At 42.8% G+C, this 20,297-nt stretch overlaps 1 protein-coding gene across 1 annotated transcript; it reads left to right on the forward strand.

The window, feature by feature from the left end:
- The first annotated feature begins 24 nt into the window (after positions 1–24).
- tax1bp1a (Tax1 (human T-cell leukemia virus type I) binding protein 1a) lies at positions 25–19,786 on the forward strand. The gene is made up of 17 exons (XM_062435495.1): positions 25–107; positions 1,168–1,382; positions 5,274–5,376; positions 6,045–6,235; positions 6,508–6,663; positions 9,262–9,410; positions 9,948–10,038; positions 10,169–10,354; positions 10,556–10,807; positions 10,940–11,131; positions 11,245–11,317; positions 11,709–12,205; positions 14,430–14,516; positions 15,289–15,475; positions 15,585–15,787; positions 16,496–16,578; positions 17,437–19,786. The coding sequence occupies exons 2-17, from the start codon at positions 1,194–1,196 to the stop codon at positions 17,645–17,647; spliced, it is 2,850 nt and encodes a 949-aa protein (XP_062291479.1). The 5' UTR covers positions 25–107; positions 1,168–1,193; the 3' UTR covers positions 17,648–19,786.
- Positions 19,787–20,297: the final 511 nt, after the last annotated feature.

Here is a 20,297-nt window from a genome sequence, read left to right on the forward strand (position 1 = left end):
GCAGCATCGTCAGTGCTCTGACAACAACGGGGGACAGGGGGCACAAACATCGGCCTGGGCGGCAGACATATCCTCCTTTATAGAAAGTGGAATTCATATGGAAAAGGGTACTATTTCAACGTGAAGCTAATTTGATGCCGGTGATGTTTGTGTCATGGTTCATGTGTAGCTAGCTGGTGACTTGACATGACATGGCCTGTTCAGAGCTAATGTTAGCTGCCGAGTCACCGTAAATAAGATTATCCTCCGGCTAAGTGAGCTCGTTATAAACAGCAGGGCCGTCCTGTCAAGGTTTTTGCAATACATTTCGTGTTTCGGGTGAGACTCGGCTTACATACCGTGACTTCGTTATGTTAGCAGCAGCAGTAATTGTTTTACTTTGATTCATTTCAGGTAATGGAGTCCAGGGTGTGATTATATGGAGATGTAGGGCAGGAGAGAGGGTTGTTTTTGTTGTTGTTTTTTTTTTAGCTGTATTCTCATTCAGGAACAGATGAGTAGATGAACATGATGCAAAGCAGCCACCACACATTCATACCTGTTTTTGCTCTACTCTTGACCACCACCAGAGGCTCATTTCGCTGGAAATCAGGTGCCTCGCCCTTAAGTATTTGATAGGTTCATATACTGTAGGTTTTACACCCCCTGAACTCATGTGGAGAGGTATTATATTATGTGATCCTTTACTTCAATTATAAGCATAACTGATCCACCTAAGTAACAAATAGTTCTCCATGAGAATAAAAAAAGTCCTGGATTAAAAATGATCCATTTACTCCTCCACTTAATATTCACCATCATAAACTGCATGGGTCAAGAGACAACAGTAAAATAAGGGATTATTTCTCAGAGTATATCCTAAAACAGTGGGTCAACCAAGGCTTAGTATTGCTTCAGGACAGTGAACGCTGCTGTTAAGTTACAATACTGATACATAGTATAACCCTGCTAAGAGGTGCTTTATACCAGCAACTCTGCTTAGTTGTTTACTTAATCCACAAATATTTCTGAGCTGTTGTAGGAAATCAAACTACTTTTCGTCTGCTTTGTTACTGAATATATTTGTCTTTGTTTGTGTGTGTCCCTGAAAGAAAGAGTTAAAGCTCTCCGTCACTCTACTGTTAAGGATATTCAGTGTGTCTGTCCTCTGCTGCTTTTTTCTTACAGAAAAATGAAGTGACCAACAGGATACAATGTCATCATTCCAGGTGGTGGATTCGTCACCAGGCAGTAGCGTCAGCATGATGGAAACGTCCAACTTTGCCCACGTCATCTTCCAGAATGTGGGGAAGAGTTTCCTGCCTCAGGTGCCCCTGGAGTGTTGCTACACCCTGACCCCATACATTACTCCCCACCCTAAAGACTGGGTTGGCATCTTTAAGGTGAATCACAGACACTACTGTCATTCTTACAGTGCTTCCAATACATCAGTGCGCATAATCCATATGGTTTATTAAAATGGATATTAAGAGATTGGAACCATTTCTAGCCTATTATGTAAGTGTTTGTGACATGAATGATGTGTTAAGGTTTTATTAATTGACCATTGGTTAGCAGTTGGTGCATTAACACATGCATCCGCCTTGACACTAATGGCTCTGCTCTTCACTGCATGCCTGAAACCTCACCGCAAGCTTTGGTGTGGTTGCTGTGCATGCACAAAGAGGAAGAGTGTACATGGTGGGCTGGTTGCATTAGGTCTCGCTGGGAGGCAAACATTTGGTGCTCTTTATGAATCACTCTGATTCTTATTAGGACCCCCCCCCCTTCCAGTCCCCTCTTTTCACTTGTTCATCACCCTCTGTCTTTCCGTCAGTCTTCTCCGTGCTTCCTGCTAACCACCTTCCCCTCCTCTCCACTCTTTTATCAAGGCCATCAAATCTCACACGTAATTAACAGGAAATGTGAACTAGGAAACTTAATGTCTCGTAAAGTCCAAAGACAAACATTTTATCGGTGTTTAAGAACTGACTTCAAATCAACCAGCTCAATTAAAAAGGAATAAAGATGCTGGGTTTATTTGGAAAAAGTCGATTGGAAAATTTAATTGTTGTAATCCGCACTAATGAAACCTGTTTGATGGTTAGTGCTTCGTGTCAGGGAACGAGCAGACCACGCTTCTTTAAACCTTTTGACATACATGTCTCTCTTTTTGTGTGTTGATAAAAGTATTTAAACATGAATTTTACACACCTGATAGTGTGTGTATGTAAATGTATTAATGTAGTTGATGTCAGAGGAGCATAGGTCAGTAATTATCCATGTGTGCTTTTGCAAGTAATAATAAGAGGTACTCTGTAAGAGTTTGTAAAGGACTGGTCCCCAACAGCAATATACTTGAAAAAGGAAGGGTGATTAGTGATAAGTATGGGGATTAACAAATATAACAGTGTAAGCATATACAAACCGCTTTTTATAAATTCACCCGGTTGTGAGTAATGCTTGGTTTGTTTACCTTTATGTTGTAGAATTTGATATGCCTTAATTGTAGGTCTTTGTATTGTATTATTTGGTGTTATTGAAAATAAAATGAAAAAAATCTATCCAAAAATAATTAGAAGAAAGGCGCTAAAGCCACCATGCAAATCTGGATAGGTGCAAGTTTGGATTGCCAAAAAGTCTGCATGTTCAGTTAATTAGTTTTTTTTTTTTTTAAGATAAATGATTGATTTGACTTTCCCACTGAGCACTGATGACGCTGACATATGTTAGCCCACCAGAGACCGGAGGCAACATTTTAGGTGCAGAGATGACTCAGGGTGAGAACATTTTCTCTCTCATACCTTTCACATATATATAGGCGTTACCTGTTTGAGAGAGAGAGACTGAGCCATGAGCTGACTGGCTCCAAGGATGACTCAGACTGCACAGGCAGGCATTCTTCATTTTGAGTTGTGCACAGACAGCCCCTAGTGGCTCAAAATGTTCACTGCAGCATTTAAAAGGATCCTGGTGCACATAGATGGTGGTACGCTCTAAACAGTGCTCACAGCGAGTGGAGACAATGTAAACTCCCAACAGTTTAAACTCTCTTTTGCTCTTAAGTATGGTAACAAATTTTCTCATTCATAACTGATTAATTGAACATATTATTTTCCTGTATTTGTTCACTGAAAGTTTGGTTATGTTTCAGCATGATGTTGTTAGACAGAGACACACACACACACACACACACACAGACATATACATATATATGTACACACAACTCGCTAAAAAGCCCTGTGGAGGTTTTTGGTTGAGGCATGTTTGTTGGGTCAGCAGGGAGAAACCTGTTGTGTAAGTGTATAATTAAGGTGTCATCGTGCTGTTCCCTCACACCTCGGTTGAATGATTGATAGCTGCTTTGCCTGTGATTATTTTATAACATCACTCGTGTGTTGGAATGCCACACCGTACCGAACCAAATGTCAGTCAACTTCACTCTGCAATTAGAAAAAAATATTTATGTCTGTTCTCGCTCTCTTAAGCAAACACACGTGAGCACACAAGCAAACCTGGCAGGAGTCCATCACAGCCTCTAGCCTCTCTCTATAAGATACTGTCGGAGGTGGAAAGAATGTTCTCACAGCACGTTTCCATACTGACAATTACCATTTGTTTGGAATAGTATTACAGTGGGTCTAATGGGTCGATAATACAAACACTACAATTATGTTTCGTGCTTTGTCAAACCTGAAATTTTGCCAAATGTTTTGAGGTGCTCATTTGATTTACAGTTTTCCAGTTAAACCTTCCAAATGGTTTGTCGAGTATTGGCCCTCCTTTTTTTACTATATAGTTTACATTTTCTTTTCACTTACATTTATTTAATTGCTAATGTAACTGATGTTTATTTAAATATTTAATCCTATGTGATACTGTTGAAACTCTAATGGCATGTTATCATTTAATTTTTTAAAATTATGGCTTTCAACAAAAGCAAGTATCTCCTCCCAGTGTTCTGTGCATCCTATAATTTCCTGTGTAGCCCAGCCAACCAATTACACAAACCAGAGGGTTTCAAAGTGGGAGGTGGGCCTTCTCAAGGGGCCTCTAAACAGTTTCAATGGAGATGAAGTTATTACATTAGTTATCAAAAGGAGATCACATAATATAAATGTGTGTGATTTCATTAAAGAGACAGTTCGGAGTTAGGGGGAATTTTACAGTTTTCTTCACTTTCCCAGAGTCAGAAACAAATAAATGCTTTCAGACAGACCTTTCTTTATGTATTTGGTGTAGTCTGAAGAATGTCGGACAGCAATATTAGGCAATCTTGGCTCAATTCTTGAGTGCCTATGGGATCAAATTACATAATTATGACCCATATGCCCCCAGGAATTGAGCAAAACTAAACAAGTAAAGGAGTGGGAGGGGGGCTTTTTCCAAGCCTTGTCTGTGGGGAGACTTTGAAAATCTCTGGCCTAAACTGTAATGTTATATGATTGCTATGTGGCAGCTGTCCAAATGAGAAATGTTTTTTTTCTCAGCTTTTTGAAATGTAAAAAATTCCTACGGTACCACAGGTGGTTGAGTTATCCACAGCTTAAGTGCGGTTATGTAACAAACATGTATGGCGCATATGCGTTGAAGTGATTTGTGTGTATGTGCGTGAGCGGCCCAGACAGGGAGAGTGTGTAGTTTTGGGCGACAGATTTACGAGGCCAGGACCTGAGTTATGATGTTCAAAACTCCCTTTCATCATCTGTCACCCAACAACACATGAAATCCATGGCATTACATCTCCCTTGCCATTTTGTGTAAAATGTTCACCTTTTCTTCCCTCATTCTTCTTTCTTTCTTTCTTTTTTTCTACCCCCTTTTCTCGTTTCCACATGGTTTGTTCCGTGCCGTCTCACAAGTGTGCGCGTGTGTGTGTGTGTGTGTGTGTGTGTGTGTGTGTGTGCGGGCACGCAACACTACATACACCCCTGCCCTCCCACCCCTTTCTCACACCTTCAATGCCCCTCTTTTTTGTGAGCCCAAAAGGGGCAGGAACTGAGGGGAGGGAGAGAGGAGGGGGAGGTGTGTGGAAGAATGAGGGGGCACGGTTTTAAATGTTTCCATTCTTGTCTGAATGTTGTATGTAATCCCCCAGCTCTCTTTTTTAACTGAAATTTTGAATAAATAGTATTATTAAAATATCACCTGGCTTTTTAATGTTTATGGTAATGTAAAATATATTTGAAAATCATCTTTTTTCACCATTATATCTCATGCTTTGCACTGTCCACTTGTGCACTATATTTTTCTGTGCTTTAACATTTTCTTGTTTGTTTGCGATGTGTCCTCAGGTGGGTTGGAGCACAGCCAGGGATTACTACACCTTCCTTTGGTCTCCTATGCCGGAAAACTACGAACCAGGAAGTACTGTGCACAGGACGGTGGTGTTCCAAGGTCCAGTATACACACACACACACACACACTATGTAAACCACTATACAGACGCGGCGTATTCCAAAGTAACTCCTCCATTTTACGGCGCGTATAAAAACCAGCACTTTTATTTAATAAGGGAACACAACCACAAACGGCGGCCTGGGACCTGAGCACCTCTCAAACCACACACACACACACACACACACACACACATTGAGGGCCTACAGACTGGTTTTACTGGGTCTGGAACGGTCAGATATTACACAGTGAAAATATGAGACTATGCTGTGGTGTGTCAGTAGTCAGTAAAACCAGTTGGCCGCCGGATATTCTCCTCTCTAAATCCCAGAGAATAGGGTTTAACATGTGAATAAAGTGATCCGGTTAGATCTCTTGGAGTAGCTATGGGCTGTTTGAAATGTTAGTGCATATATAATGATGATGTGTTACTGAGCGGAACATATGTTTTTCCAATAAAACTACCTGCTACTGTGCTGTGTAAAGGGTAGTGTTTATTGTTTTCCACGCAGTTTAGTATCATCTGTCCATTTTGAAGCTCTACAGTTATTGATACTGTCTGGAGTTTTTCAGTCAAGGAAAGTTATAAAATGCAGTAAGTACTGCTTCCATTAATATGGAATACAAAAGAAAGTTAAACATAGACACACACTCTTATCCCCTCGTAGGTTATTATGTTCCCAAGTCTGATGGAGAGTTCTACCAGTTCTGTTATGTCACACACACTGGCGATATCAGGGGAGCCAGCACGCCCTTCCAGTTCAGGTCGGCCACCCCCACCGAAGAGCTGCTGACGGTCACCGAGGATGACAGCAACTCCGACATACTGGTCGTCACCACCAAGACTGGCCTGCTAGAGGTAGGCCATGTGAGATGAAGACGTCTCCTTTTCCATTTTCTTGACCTCCACTAAAGTGTCCTTTAGCAAGATACTAGATCCCTACTAGATCCAGAGGTGCTGAGTAGGGAGTAGGGGGAGTAATGTGGCATTAATAAACTCAATATATCATACAACAGTCATACAACTCAGGACACAATCACAAAAGTCTTTGATTAAATCTTCAATGAGCTGGTACAGTTCTCACTTTTTTTTCCTCTTTCACCCCCCCTACCTCACCTCCTGCCTGGCAGCGTGTGGAGGAGGCGCAGCAGGAGCGCAGGGAGCTGCTGAAGGCCATGCGACTCCTGCAGGAGGAGAAACAGCAGCTGCAGGAGGAGCAGAAGCGGCTGGCCAGGGAGAGGGAGCAGGAGAGGGAGACGTGCTGCCTGCTGCGCACACACAACCAGGTTAGAGAGAAGTGGAGTGATGTCAAGAAGAGAGACAGAAATGATGCTCTGCAGATACAACAAATTAATCCAAAAAAAAGATTTATTGTTGTAAGTCAAGAGGCATTTTTATGATTGCAATATGATTTATGGTGAGGAAGTTTCAGTGTGTTTGTGCACATGTGTAAATGTATGTCAGTGCTTAGGTGTGTGTACATAGACTGACAGCCGCTATTTGCACATGTGTGTGGAGCCGGTTCCTCACCAGTGATCACAGGTCTGCAGACTTCAAAGGCCCGCATTTATGAATAATCTGTGTCCATGTTTAAGAGACACACAAGGAGCCACAGCGTGTGCACGCGTGTGTGTATGTGTGCACGCCAGTCCTTCTTCGCTCTTTAAAGACCTGACTCAGTGGGCCAGAACGGAATTGGGACTCAGTTTTCTCGGGCATCTGGCGTCAGGGACGATGCCATCGCAACCACAGAGTGAACAAACATGACGTCAAACACACAAACACAGCACACACATGCACATACGCAAACTACGCCCCCCTTCACTCTCACCCTCACATTCAGGTCCCACACCACAGGGTCCCTCTAATGTGCATTCACACATGCACAAGTGCGCACACACACACACAAACACACTCATTATGCCACCCGCTTGCAAACCCTTTTAGTCTGTGTGTGGAATGAGAGGAGGGTAGTCCACAAAACCGCTTGCCTGAAAAAAGAGCCCTGCCCAGCCTCAGGGACAAACACTACTCAGTCACGCGATTCAGTGGCCACTGCTTTCTCACTGTCTATTTTCACTCTGTCTGTCTGTCTGACCCTGTCTCTCTCAGTCCTCAATACTTCCAGTTCAGTATTCGTATGACAGGAAACTCAGTTAATTTGCAAAACTGAGGTTAATGCTAAAAATGCATCTGGGGACATTAATCAGAATAAAACAATTATTAAAGACTAGTAAAATCCTGCATAGATTTTGTATTGACTTTTTCCTTTGTGCTCACTCAACAGTTACTCATTTGATAAGAAGTAGTTTGGCACACGCATCTAAAAACAGTCAACTCAGGAAACTCAATGGAAGGGGGGGGTTGAAACACTGCAACTTGCCAAGAGTATTGGGACTTTGAATCTAGTCTCTTATCGCCCCCTAGTGCAGCTCTCGGGTCTAGGCCCAAAGTAAAAGCAGGCTGCTTTGAGTTAGTCTGCCGCTCCCTTTTACGAAGGACAAAATCGCCATAAATTACGTGGTAATACACACACACACTGTTATTACCATGCTGCTTTCCCTTCAACAGGCATGTCCATCTGTAGATATACGACTTGTGTGAGTAGGTGTGTGTGTGTGTGTGTGTTTGTGTGTGTGTGTGTATACACATGTATGCGAATACACTCTTTTGTGGAGCATTTACAGTAGGAGCGTTAGCTCATGCCACGCTGATGAAAATATCCTTTGAGTTTAACATGAAAACATAAGTACATATTTTGTGGCTGCTAATTTTACGACTACACTTTTTATAAGGTCTTTATGCACTGCTAAAGTGCTTCCCAAACGCCAGCCGTAAAAATCATACAGTAATCTACGCAGAGCCAAGCCCAGAGGGAGACAGGCCTGAGTCTGCATTGGTGTGTGCATGTGCACTCTGTTTAGGATTGATGGGTGTACTCTGTGCTACTTGCCTGTCTCCATATGTCCTTGACTGTGTAGCACTGTGTCAGTCTTGCTCTGTGTGCGGGAGAATTTGTACATGCACATGCTACAAATAGAGTGGAGGGTGTACGCAGAGGTATGTTGTTCTGTCACAACCAATATTAGCAATGCGTGATTTAATGGCTGCTGATTAGCAGCAAGTTCAAACAAGGCGTTTCTTCAGGAGGCACACCACATGCAGACCAACAGACCCTCATATGATCTGTTGTTCAATACCAGGAATTTGTTTCACTAAAGCATTCACTCATACTGGACAGGTTATTCCTGCATTCATTCACCGCATACTCCTAATACTTGTTATTGTGGGCCTCTGCACCTTTGAATAGTTTCACATATCGTAAGTGTGATTAGCGTCCATCAAAACGCTCACATATGTCATCATTTGTAGCTGGTGATTTGTGAGTAACAAGACTTCTCTGATCCCCCGGGGGGAATCACATGTTAGAGCAGCATAACAAATCGGCTTAAGAGGGAGGAAACTTTTTAAATGAAATTATAAAATAAAATAGATGGGAAAAATGAACAAAATCAAACATTACATGTGACAAATTCTATCTATATTTGTCCAGTTGTGCAACTCTAAAAGCTTTCTATAGTTGATCCAACTTACTGGACATTGTTGAGGTTTTTAGTTTGTCTTCTCTCGTTAATGTAAACAATACATTAGAAACACCTCTCAGTGTAATTGAATAGAAGTCACTGCACTACAAACTACAGCCTCTAAAGTGACCAAAAAATTGAATCAGCATCCCTCTAAACGTCTTTCATCAAACACCTAACATTATAACCTTTATGAGGTTAGAATTTAATGCAAGACTGCATTAGTTTTGACTGAATCAGCTGCTGTGATAGGCTGTAGCGCCTGTCACTGTGATCCACAGCTGCCTCTCTGTCCCATAGGAGCTGCTGCGCTCATCGCAGGGCCTGTCGGAAGAGAGGGAGGATGTGAGGAGGAGGCTGACAGAGGCCACGGACCGGGTCCGCCAGCTGGAGGAGGATCTGCTGGGAGTCACCCAGAGAGGCCTACAAAAGGAGACTGAGCTCGATTGGTGAGTGGAGACTTCTAACACATGATCATCAATCATCCAAACTCATCTATTTCTGTAAGGACATGACTGTTTAAATAACAGTGTTTTAGGGAGATTTCATGCCTGCCTTCTGCTTTTTCTATGTCTTTATCATCAAACTTGTCCACACGGGAAGGAAGAAGTAATTCAAAAATAACCTCAGATTTGATCAGCATCTCTGTCACAGCCAAAATTAAACATCAAAAGCTTTAGAAAGGTATTATTTAATGCAGGGATATTGGATTGGATTAAGTTTGAACATCTGTTTATGTCTGCATACATGTGCACTCACACCGAAACAGACACAAAATGTACTTGCCAGGAACACATCACTAAATTGACAGAATAATAAGTATACATACTGCTGACAGAATAATAAGTATACATACTGCTTATATATATATATATGGCTGTATATATCTATATATATATACAGCCTGCCATTTTGCCAAAGCAGATTGTATTGACTAAAGCCTTGTAAAGCTTTTCAAAACATATTTCCATTATTTTGTGTTTCAGTCTGCGTGACCGTCTGAAGAAGCTGACAGCAGAGAGAGACATCCTAGAGAGCCAGCTAAAGAACGAGAAGGATGAGAGAGACCTGTACAAGGTGAGAGACAACTCTTAACAGTAAAAGGCAGGATAAAAGATAGGATGCACTTGAACTAATTAAGTTGTTGTTTTTCTGCATAGCATTGACCTGTGCACATTTACGTCTCTGTGTGTTGTCACATGCGTAGGCTCACCTGCGCAGCACTGAGCTGGAGAACACTAAGCTAAGTGCAGAGCTGCAGATGCTGAAGGCGGTGGAGCTGAACCGGGAGGTGACCATTGCCCAGTTCCAGGAGGAGCTGGACAGGCTCAGGGTCTGCGTCGCCCAGCGGGACAACCTGGAGAAAGAGCTGCTCGCACACAAGTCTGACAAGGTAGTTGTGGTGGCAGTACTGTTGCTGCCAGGATAAACTAAATTAACTCAAGAGCTAAAATATAAGAAGGAAACTGTTCGTCGCTAACCCCGTCTGTGTGAGTGTGCATGTGCATTACATGTATGTTGCACCTACCTACATATACAGCATGTGTGTGCGATGTGTGTACATGATAAAAATCTGTTTTCCTTGTCCCTTCAGGCAGAGCTAGCCCGTGTGCGTGAGCAGCTCCGTCAGGCCGAGGAACAGCTCCAGGCATCCCGGCAGCAGGCCTCCCTGCTGGCCTCGGAGCTCCGCGATTCAGCCAGTGCCCGTGACCACACAATGACCGAACTGTACCGCGCCCGCTTGGAGGCCGACAAGCTCCGTGCGAGTCTAGCTGATGCTCAGGCCGAGTGCCAACGCATGGAGAGCCAGTTGGACCGAATGAGGAGCACCGCACAGAAGGAAGTGGTCAGTGTCTGACTTCCTTAAGCTGTATTTCTGTCTTTCAGTCTGTATGCTTTGATAGGCCGGGGCAATCAAAATAAAGAAGACATCGGATTTGTCTTTATCTTTTCCCCTCTTTGTGTCCTTCTGCTCCAGGGTGTTGGTACCAACGGGGAGGTGACTCCCAGCATGATGGTGGTGTCGGAGGCAGAGGCTGAGCTGCAGAGGGAGGTGGAGGAGCTGAAGCTGCGTCTCCACATGGCAGCTGAGCACTATAAGGAGAAGTACAGAGAGTGCCAGCGCCTCCGCAGACAGGTGGCCAAACTGAACACAACTGAGTCACAGGGGGTGAGTTACTGTGCAATGACACTAACAGACAGAGCTGACATATTGAATGAAGATAACCAAAACCACTGGCAATTATATTTGTTTGATAGCGCTGTTCTTGACGCTGTTTGCAGGAGCCAAAGAGAAACGCATCCACTGAGACAACTCTGGAGCCACTGACTCCCAGTCCAGAGTCACCAACAGCAGGTACACAAGCAGAAATAAAAGGGTTAAACTTGAAAATAAAAATAAAATGCACTTTTTCCCCCTGCTGAGACATACTGCACAGTTTGATGTCATGTCAAGACATAATTAGGCATAATAATATACACTGATATGCAATTAAATCCTGAAAAATACAATAATACATTTTTTTTTAAATTAAAAAATGACTAACTGTATCCTCAAATAACTGAATTGCATTGCAGTCACATGACAAACCAAAACAGTTAAGGTATTGGTGACACTAAAGTGTAAGAACACCTTAAATTCCTCGAATAAAAAGTCATTCTGTTATGTGTAATTAACTCATACCTAAATCAAAGAAGGGGATTTCCTCTTCACTGTGTAATCTTCTAAACTCTTTGTGTTTTCACAGGAAACATTGCTACCGCAGTCCTACAAGAAGCCGCTGAAATGACAATCATCCCAGAACTTAATAACAGGGAATTCGCACACACCAGCACGGAGAAGGAAGAAAAGCAGAGCGAGAACACCCTGAAGGAGAGCGGCGAGGCAGAGGCAGAGGCAGAGAGAGAAGTAAACCAAGGAGAAAATGAAAACACAACAGAGAAAGAGGAGAAGAGGGAGAGCCTGCCAGAAGAGAGCCTGAGGATGACCAGCTGGGTGGAGGTGGAGAATGAGAGGCGGAGTGCCGAGGAGAACAGCCAGGTGGAAGGGGTAGAGGAAGTGGGAGACAGTTTGGAGGAGCAGGTGCTGCCGGAGGAGGAGGGGAGGAGCATTGAGGAGGCAGAAAAGGAACAGACGCGTTCGGTGGAGGAGGAGCTGGCAATGATGGAGGAGAAGTGGAGGGAGCAGTGCGCCATCAATGAGACGCTCAAACAGCGGCTGGCCAATGAGGAGGAGCGATTCAGAGTGAGACACACACACAATACACACAAAATATCCTCAGTGTCCTTATTAATCAAGCATATTTCTATTATTTCTGTGGTTACATGCACAGAGAAATCTTTGGAACTGACCCGTGAAGGTTACATTCCAATTATAATGAGACTGGGTATAATTTTTGGTTTACCCTTGCATAAGAAATTTGTTTGTCCTGTATTCAACTTTAATTTCACTGTATGCCTCTGCAAAAATACTGTAGCAAAACAAACCAGTTTTATGAGTCCACAGCAATTATTTTGGCACCTTCTCAGAGCCAAAAATAGGTTGTTTTGCCTGACCAACCATCAAAAACCCAAATATATAACATTTATAATTATATAAAACAGGATTTTTACATTTGAGAAGCTAAAACCAGTGTGTATTTTGACTCAGTTGACACAATTTGAATATATTTGAACATTTATTAGATGTGATACAGTCCATAAAAAACGAAAATGAGAATGACATGCAACGGATGTCCCCAGCTAGACTTTTACCAATAGGTTACCAGGACTCTCCTAAACAGAAAACGACTAGAATAATCTTTGATAGCAAAAGTACCATCGCTGACTCAAGAAGTGAGGCAGAGCTGGTGGCAGCACTTGGATAGATGTATGTGTCATTGCAAGAGAATTATCGTGTCACAGAGTGTCAACAGTTTAACTGAGCACACATTTAACCGGTGTATCCAGGTTACCCCATGCATACACATGAGCCAATGTGTGTGGCATGTGTGCGTGTTTCAATACAAGTACTAAAGCTTGTGGGCCTGCTGCATTTTGCATGTGAATGTCCGCCAAAGTACCTACCGGCATTTAATCTCCATGAGTGAGTGTGTGTTTATCGGCGCTGTAAATAAGGCTCTCCCCTGTCTTTGATAGAGTCTCCTGTCTGAGTCGAGCGCCTCAGGTCCCGAGCTGCTCTTAATGGCCTGGGAGACTGACAGGAGAGGCAGCCGCAGAGCGTCATGCTTTACGGCTGTTTACATCTACGCCGGGGGTTTGGGGGGGGCACAGAAAATTCACTGTTGCAGACTCCCCACCTGAACTTTACTCTCTAATGCCGTGGCATAAATCCCTGAGAGAGGGGGAGAGAGGACAAAAGGAGATGAAAGAGAACGAACGGGGGGAAAGCGAAAGAAGCAAACACAATTTAAGAGTGAAAAAATCAGGATAGACAGACAGACATGAAGCAGAAAGAGAAACTGCGGCAGAGGAGGGGATTTTGAACCCCTTGAAATGGGATGAAATGAGAGAAGAGCAGGCAACCAGCCATGTAAATTATCCCACAGGGTCAGTCCTGTTAGAAAGTCAGAGATTTACTGCGATCCCCTGGTCCGCTCCGGTCTGCAGCGCTCCTCCAGACCTCGTTCCTGTGGCTTTAGCTGTGTGTGTTACAGTAAGCACCGCACGTTTGACAGAGCTCCAGGTTAAATAAAAGCCAGCCGACCAAATATGTCGTTCACTCGCCTGCCCGTGTGTACGCCTAGTGATGGTCGGTTGACACAAATGGGGTGGAAATCCAACCAGAAAGCAAGGAAAAGAAGGCTTTTATCTGCACAGGAAACGTTTCACCCTTTCCATAAACTCTGAGTATCTGTTTATGTTTTGAGCAGAAATAACTACTCGATGAATCAATAATTCGGAAAAAAACTATTTTCTAAGCAAAAATGCCATTTCAATGCTATTCTTTTATTCCAGCTTCTCAAATGTGAGAATTTGCTGCATGTTTTTAGTCTTACATGATAGTAAATTAAATGTCTTTAGGTTTTTGACTGTTGGTCAGAAAAGAAGACGGAGTCTGGGAAATTGTGATGTCACGTTTCTCATGTTTTAAAGACTAAATGATTAACCAAATGAATCGAGAGAAAATCGGAGATTAATCGATAATTAAATAATTTGTTGCCCTTAAAGCATTTGTTCGCAAAAAATGACATCATACATGACGGAGGATGAAGACAAAAGACTGTTTTGATACCAGGATACAGGAACTCTGTATAACCTGAGGAGAAAAAGACAGAATAACAGAAGAAGAGCAAGTTTGTTGTGATTGGGAGAATGTTTAGTTTGGTTGGACGCAGACCGGATACCTCTCAAATAAAATCTGCCTGCTTTTTGAAATGGATTCCAATGTTTTTGTGATGCATTATTAAGAGCTTATGTTGAACTATGTTTTTTTCTTTTCTGTGTGTGTGTGTGTCCTGTCTGTGTAGGTGCAGATGGCGGAGCGAGCCAGTGAGGTGACAGAGCTGAAGCTCAACCTTGCCCAGGCCCTGAGAGACAAGGAGCAGCTGCAGGAGGTAAAGCAGCACCGTCAAGTGCAAACATTGTGTATAAGCTTCTCAAAATGCATCAAACTGTTATAAATAATGTAAAAATGTTCATCTCATTGCAAAGCTATTAAGTGTAGAATTCACATCACAGACTCTGAATAGAAGTCCACAGATATATTCATGAGCACTTCAGTTCAGTGTATTAACTCTTTTGTAGCTTCCTTCCCTTCCCCACTAATTAATACATCTATACTTGCTTCTTTCGCCCATGGGTACAGTGCCATTATACAGTGCAAATGCCACGCGACGTGTCTGTTTCACCTTCCCAACCCTGGTTTAAATGTTAAACCTGATAGCAGCGCACTAATGAAGTCATCAGGAGTGGAGGTCGGATGGAGTGAAGAGGGAGTATGGAGGGAGGTAAAGGAGGGAGAGGGCGAGTGCCTCCTATCAGCAAAGCCAGAGCAGAGGGAGCCAGAGTTTGACACCCATTACAGTAATGAGTAGGGTACTAATGCTCTTGCTTCATATATAATCACAAAGGGCAGCAATAGTGTAGAAGGAAACTTAACTCTGAGTTAAGCACTTACTCCCTTTTGTGGTTCCAGCAGTGAAAATGTACTGTTCAAACCTTGACTGAATATCTCTCTCACAGCTTTGCACATTTTCTGTTTTCAAAGTTGAATTGCTTAACTGGACAGTGCAGAATACAGGATACAGTAACAGAAAATGTTTTATTGACATGTTAATAATGTTACATTTAGTGTTGAGGTGCTTTTTGTGTCTATCTGTGCCCCAGGAGCTGCAGCGATATGCATCCAGGCAGAGGGAGCAGGAGGTCGGTGTCCAAGGTGCTGAAGTCAGGCAGCCGATGGTGCTGCGCTACCCGATGCCCTACCCCCAGGACCCCTCCCCTCCACCGCTGGTGCCGCAAAGGCCTGCTGAGCTGCAGTACGGCAACCCCTACTCCACCGACACCACGAAAGGTGGGAGGAAACTCGATTCAGTCATTCTTTCAGGCTGTCTTCATTCTCCTGCCTTCTTTTAGCACTTCAGCCAGGCCTGTAACAGTGCCGCGTCTTGCTATTTTTCTAGACCGGTTGGATGTTGCACTGTCTCCCGAGCACATGACCCGTCCTCCACCCGAAGCCCCACCTTGCGCACCTCCGTGTGCTCCCCCAATCACACCCCCTAGCCCCGGAGCACCAGGCTGGGAGAGAGAGGTGGTCTGCATCCAGCCCTCACGTGCCACGAGCCCCCCCGAGAGCCTGGAGCAATCACCAGAGGAGCCACGGAATGTAAGTACAGACACACGTAAAGGACACAAACACACTCTTCCACCAAACTAAAACTCAGGCTGGTATGACATTTATCGGATTGTTTTTGGAGTAGCTGCATCAATTACGGTTTTAATTCTAATGTATATGTAAATTAGGCTGCACATATTTTGAAGCAGCATACTGTTAATCTAACTGTGATCCCAGCCTCTGGTGTCCCGTCCTCGCTTTGTCTTTTCAGCAGCCAATGAATCGCTGTCATGGTAATCCCTCAGTCCTTTTCACCTCTCTCCGTCTCTTGAGTGCTCGTCACTGAATGAAGGGAACGGTAGCGCGCCCTTAAAAAGATGAAGCTTTGAACTCATTTGCATAAAGCTCTAATTAACGTCACTCCCTCAGAGCTCAAGAGAGACGAAGATAACGAGGGCCAGGAGAGCATAATTAGGTGAGATTTTGCATAGGGACAGACCTTAGATCAGTAAGTGTCAGTCGGATTATATCTTTGCTTGTTTGGGAGCAAATTGAACAGAGATCAGGGAGGGGAGGTTTACCGTATGCTTTAATTAGAAACATAGCTGCACATGCCTCATTTCATGGCCCTTCCAATCCATCTCCTCTTATTTTGGGTTAAGATTTTTGGAGCTATTGTTTGTGTATGCACACAGCTCTGAGAAAAGACACAGTTTCATTTTCCATCCTTTTTGTGTGTGCTCGTGTTGTGCATCATAGGTGGGTGACGGGGCTCAGCCATCCTGTGACCATCAGTCCAGTAGACGCAGTGAAGCCAGGAGGAGCTTCTGCTTTGACTCAAGGTAGTGTGCATACTCAAAAATAATGATTTCAGAATAAATAGCCTTTTTTTAAATTTGTTTTTTGTAAAGAAAAAACAAAACAATAAGATTACACAAACAAAGATGAGGACGTAGATGAAGAGGGTTTAGGGAGGTATTTGTTTTCCTAATAAGAGTCAAACAAGGCTCATATGAAATGCAAATCCCAGGCAGCTAGCTGACTACAGAGTAAAGAGGTGTTCATGGTCATCAAGTGTCATTTTCATCCCCATACATAATATTTACCCACTAAATACATATTTTTAGGGATTCAAATGAAGACAACGTATGATTTTTGTCCTAATAAACTTACTAGCCAATCAGCCATGCAGATAGTTATGGTTTTATTTGGCCTGGTTTTGGAATATTTGTGTCTGTCTGATATTTCTGAGACCACCCAGAACAGTGGTTTGGTACTGGAGCTGAGTACACTGGAAAATAATCTAATATGTAACATTTAAATTTGAATTGCGAAACAAAAATGTGCATTTTCAGAATCTATCTAGCGGTTACTTTAGATGATCCAAATATGTGGATTGTTGTTATGAGAATTACTTGCTACTAAAGAAATATTTGTGACCTTTTTTTAGTTATATAGCCCAAAGTCACAAATATGGGTTTTACAATTTGTACATCCCTTAATCTTTAGACCTCTCATTTACCTTTCTAGTTGCTTGGATTTGTGGGGATATCTGTAGTTTTTGTTGTGCCAGCCTGGGTCACAAATCTAGTCCGTCTCTGCAATAAACACACGATACCACTGTTCACGCTTTACGATAGGAAACCAGACTGACACGTCTCCACCACTGCTTCCCTCCTTCTCCCTTCTCCCCTCTCCAGTAGTGACGTTCACAAGCGCTGCCCCCTGTGTGAGGTGATCTTCCCGCCCCACTTTGAGCAGCGCAGCTTCGAGCAGCACGTGGAAAGCCACTGGAAGGTCTGCCCCGTCTGCTCCGAGCAGTTCCCCCTCAACTGTCAGCAGCAGCTCTTCGAGAGGCATGTTCTCACGCACTTCGACGGCCACGTGCTCAACTTCGATCAGACTGAGTGAAAGGGGATGGAGGTCAGCAGAGGGGCGAACCTTGAATTGTGACATACTGTATGGGTTCATGTGTGTTTTCAGCTGTTAGTTCATTTCGATTGGAGGTTTGGTTAAATTGTCTTGTTAATATACAATCACGAGCACTTTTTTGCAATCTTAACAAAGGTTAGAAAGAATGTAGTCCACTTCTGAAAGGAAGCAGTTTGTCATTTGGCAGCAGCTCCACCAAGGTATTAATCATGTAGGTTAGCTTCCACCTTAAAGGGGACTTATTATGCTCATATCTAGCTCTGTATTTTTAATTCTGGGGCTTCACTAGAGTGGCTTTGCAGGATTCACAGTTAAAAGAAAGTCCTTATTTATCTTATACTGGCACTTTATGCAGCCCCTCAGTTCTGCCTCTGTCTGAAACTGGCCGTTTTAGCTCCTGTCTCTTTAAGGCCCCCCTGCTGATAAGCCCACTCTCTACTCCAGATGTCAACTTCTCAAATCCATCCGTACAATGTTTGAGCCCGAATCTGATCCGGAATATGAGTGTGGACAGCACAAATTTCCACAGCAACAAAGATTACAGAAGGATGTCTCTGTTACCTGCTGATTGTGTGACAGTGTAACTTACGGTTGGGAAATGCACTAGAATGCCTACTGAAGTGGAAAACATCTGCTGTCAGGAAATAACAAAGGTAACATAGTTCAAATGTTATTCTGCTGTTCTCAAACGACTATACGATATCTCCCTGCACCGTTGCGTGCTGTGCCTGGACCACATGACCATGTAAAGAATTCCATCATGAGGTGACATCATCTTAAAAATAGGAAAACTGTTTAGGGATTACTTTCACCTACATTTAACTCGTAATTTGAAACTTTGGCCACATTTAATGTGAACATCCAACATTGTAACAAACAGAAAAGAAGGAAAACATAATATGTCCCCTTTAACACACACTGGAGAAGGGATCACTAACACTCGGGAATAGTGCTGGACCACTCCTTTACTTTTGTATTATTTTTAATGCTCATCTTTCTGCTTCAAGGGACTAAAGCACCATTGGTAGTGCATGCGTATATTCTGTGTTCAAAACTACAAAATTTTCATACATTCAAAGTAAAAGAGTGATTTGTAGCAGGAGCTTGAACCAGGCCTTTGAAGAAGAAGAAAAACAAAAACATTTTAGTATCTCGGATTCACAAATGTTCTTAACTACCGTAAATATTTCTTTATAATAAGTAGGATTCTCTTGTGTCAAAGCAGCCAAGACATTGCTTCATCTTTCAATTGTCCACATGCATCAATGTTTGGAAAAGATTAAGAGATGAATTTTTTTTTAAAGTGTAAATGTCTTGAAGATTCATCTAAGTCTGTTATTTATAATTGAAGGAGGTTGTCCGAAGGGGATATTTTTGTCGACTTGAATGGGAAGTGATCTTTGATTCCTTCCAAACTACACTGCTACCGTTCGTACGAGTGTTTTTTGCAAACAAAGACGTCAGAAGGTTTAAATAAAAACAGCACTACGTTTTCATGTATCTGCACTAAATAAGGCTTTATTCTGAATGTACTGTACATATGAAAATAAGTATAAGTTGTGGAGAGACCTGTGAATTACTGTCGTGACCACGTCTCCCCTCATTGTTACCTGTGATGAAAGAATGGACGGGCCAATGTTGTTTTACTTCCTGGTGTGCACTTTCTGGTCTGCGGTCAGTCTTTAAGAAGCTGAGTTGTTTCCTTTTATTTAATTGGAGAGATTCTGTACCATGTTTTAAAGTAAATGGACTGCAAGACACTGAGTTACTGTTATTGTTATGTACTGCCACATTTTAAAGTTAGAAAAAAATATTTATTGCAATGTGCACACGTCCATGTCAACCTTCATGAGTGAATGTTATTTATATGTATGTGTGTGTGTGTATGTGTGTATCCACATGGCTCTATATCACTGCTTTGTCAATTTTTCTGTCATTACAAAGTAACCCCCTCCCCCGACAGTGTTGTGTTCAGGCTTTAAAAATTGCACATGCCCAGTAATCACAAGGTTAATGTGTGTATGTCTTGTGTCCGATGAAGCCCTTTTCCATGTGAGAATGTCAGGATGGTGGTTTAGGTGTGAACTGCAAAGATCTTTATGAATAAAGTAAGCTTGTCTAAACGCACTGGCTCGCAAATATTGTGCATCATTTTGTTGTAAAAGTCACACAGCAGACAAGAGACCATCAGTTTGAGCTTAAGAGCTCTTTACTTTATTTTGCTTTTTTTTCCCAGGTGTTTCCTGTTTGCATTTAAGCAGCTTCCTTTTTTTTTTTATATAGAAAGACAGTTTGACATCATTTACAAGTCACTCGCTCAGAACCTGTTGTCCCCCCATACAAAAAGGAAACATTGGTCTCCACGTTACATACGAAAATATAATTTAAAAGCAACTTGACAACAGACGCACGTCACAATACATTCACTGTACACGGTATATTGAAATCCCTCCCTCATGTCCTCCTGCACACAGCCTCCGCTCCTGCACCCCCTCGCCCCTCTCAAAGCTGAAACTATTGCCATGGCGACGGCAGTGTCCATGAAGCGGGGATGGTTTTACGAGTGTTTGACAGAGCTCGACTTGGAGCCTCTCCGTCTCTGTCCATCTCTGCTTTGTTCTGATCCCGG

Source organism: Scomber scombrus, chromosome 16, assembly GCF_963691925.1.
Source record: "Scomber scombrus chromosome 16, fScoSco1.1, whole genome shotgun sequence".
Taxonomy (NCBI): Eukaryota; Metazoa; Chordata; class Actinopteri; order Scombriformes; family Scombridae; genus Scomber; species Scomber scombrus.

Bases quoted from the DNA above. Each gene is read 5' to 3' on its own strand.
- tax1bp1a (XM_062435495.1), top strand. From the start codon at position 1,194: ATGTCATCATTCCAGGTGGTGGATTCGTCACCAGGCAGTAGCGTCAGC. The intron at 5,377-6,044 runs GTCCAGTATACA...ATCCCCTCGTAG, and splicing joins CAGGACGGTGGTGTTCCAAG to GTTATTATGTTCCCAAGTCT. The intron at 12,206-14,429 runs GTGAGACACACA...CTGTCTGTGTAG, and splicing joins ATGAGGAGGAGCGATTCAGA to GTGCAGATGGCGGAGCGAGC.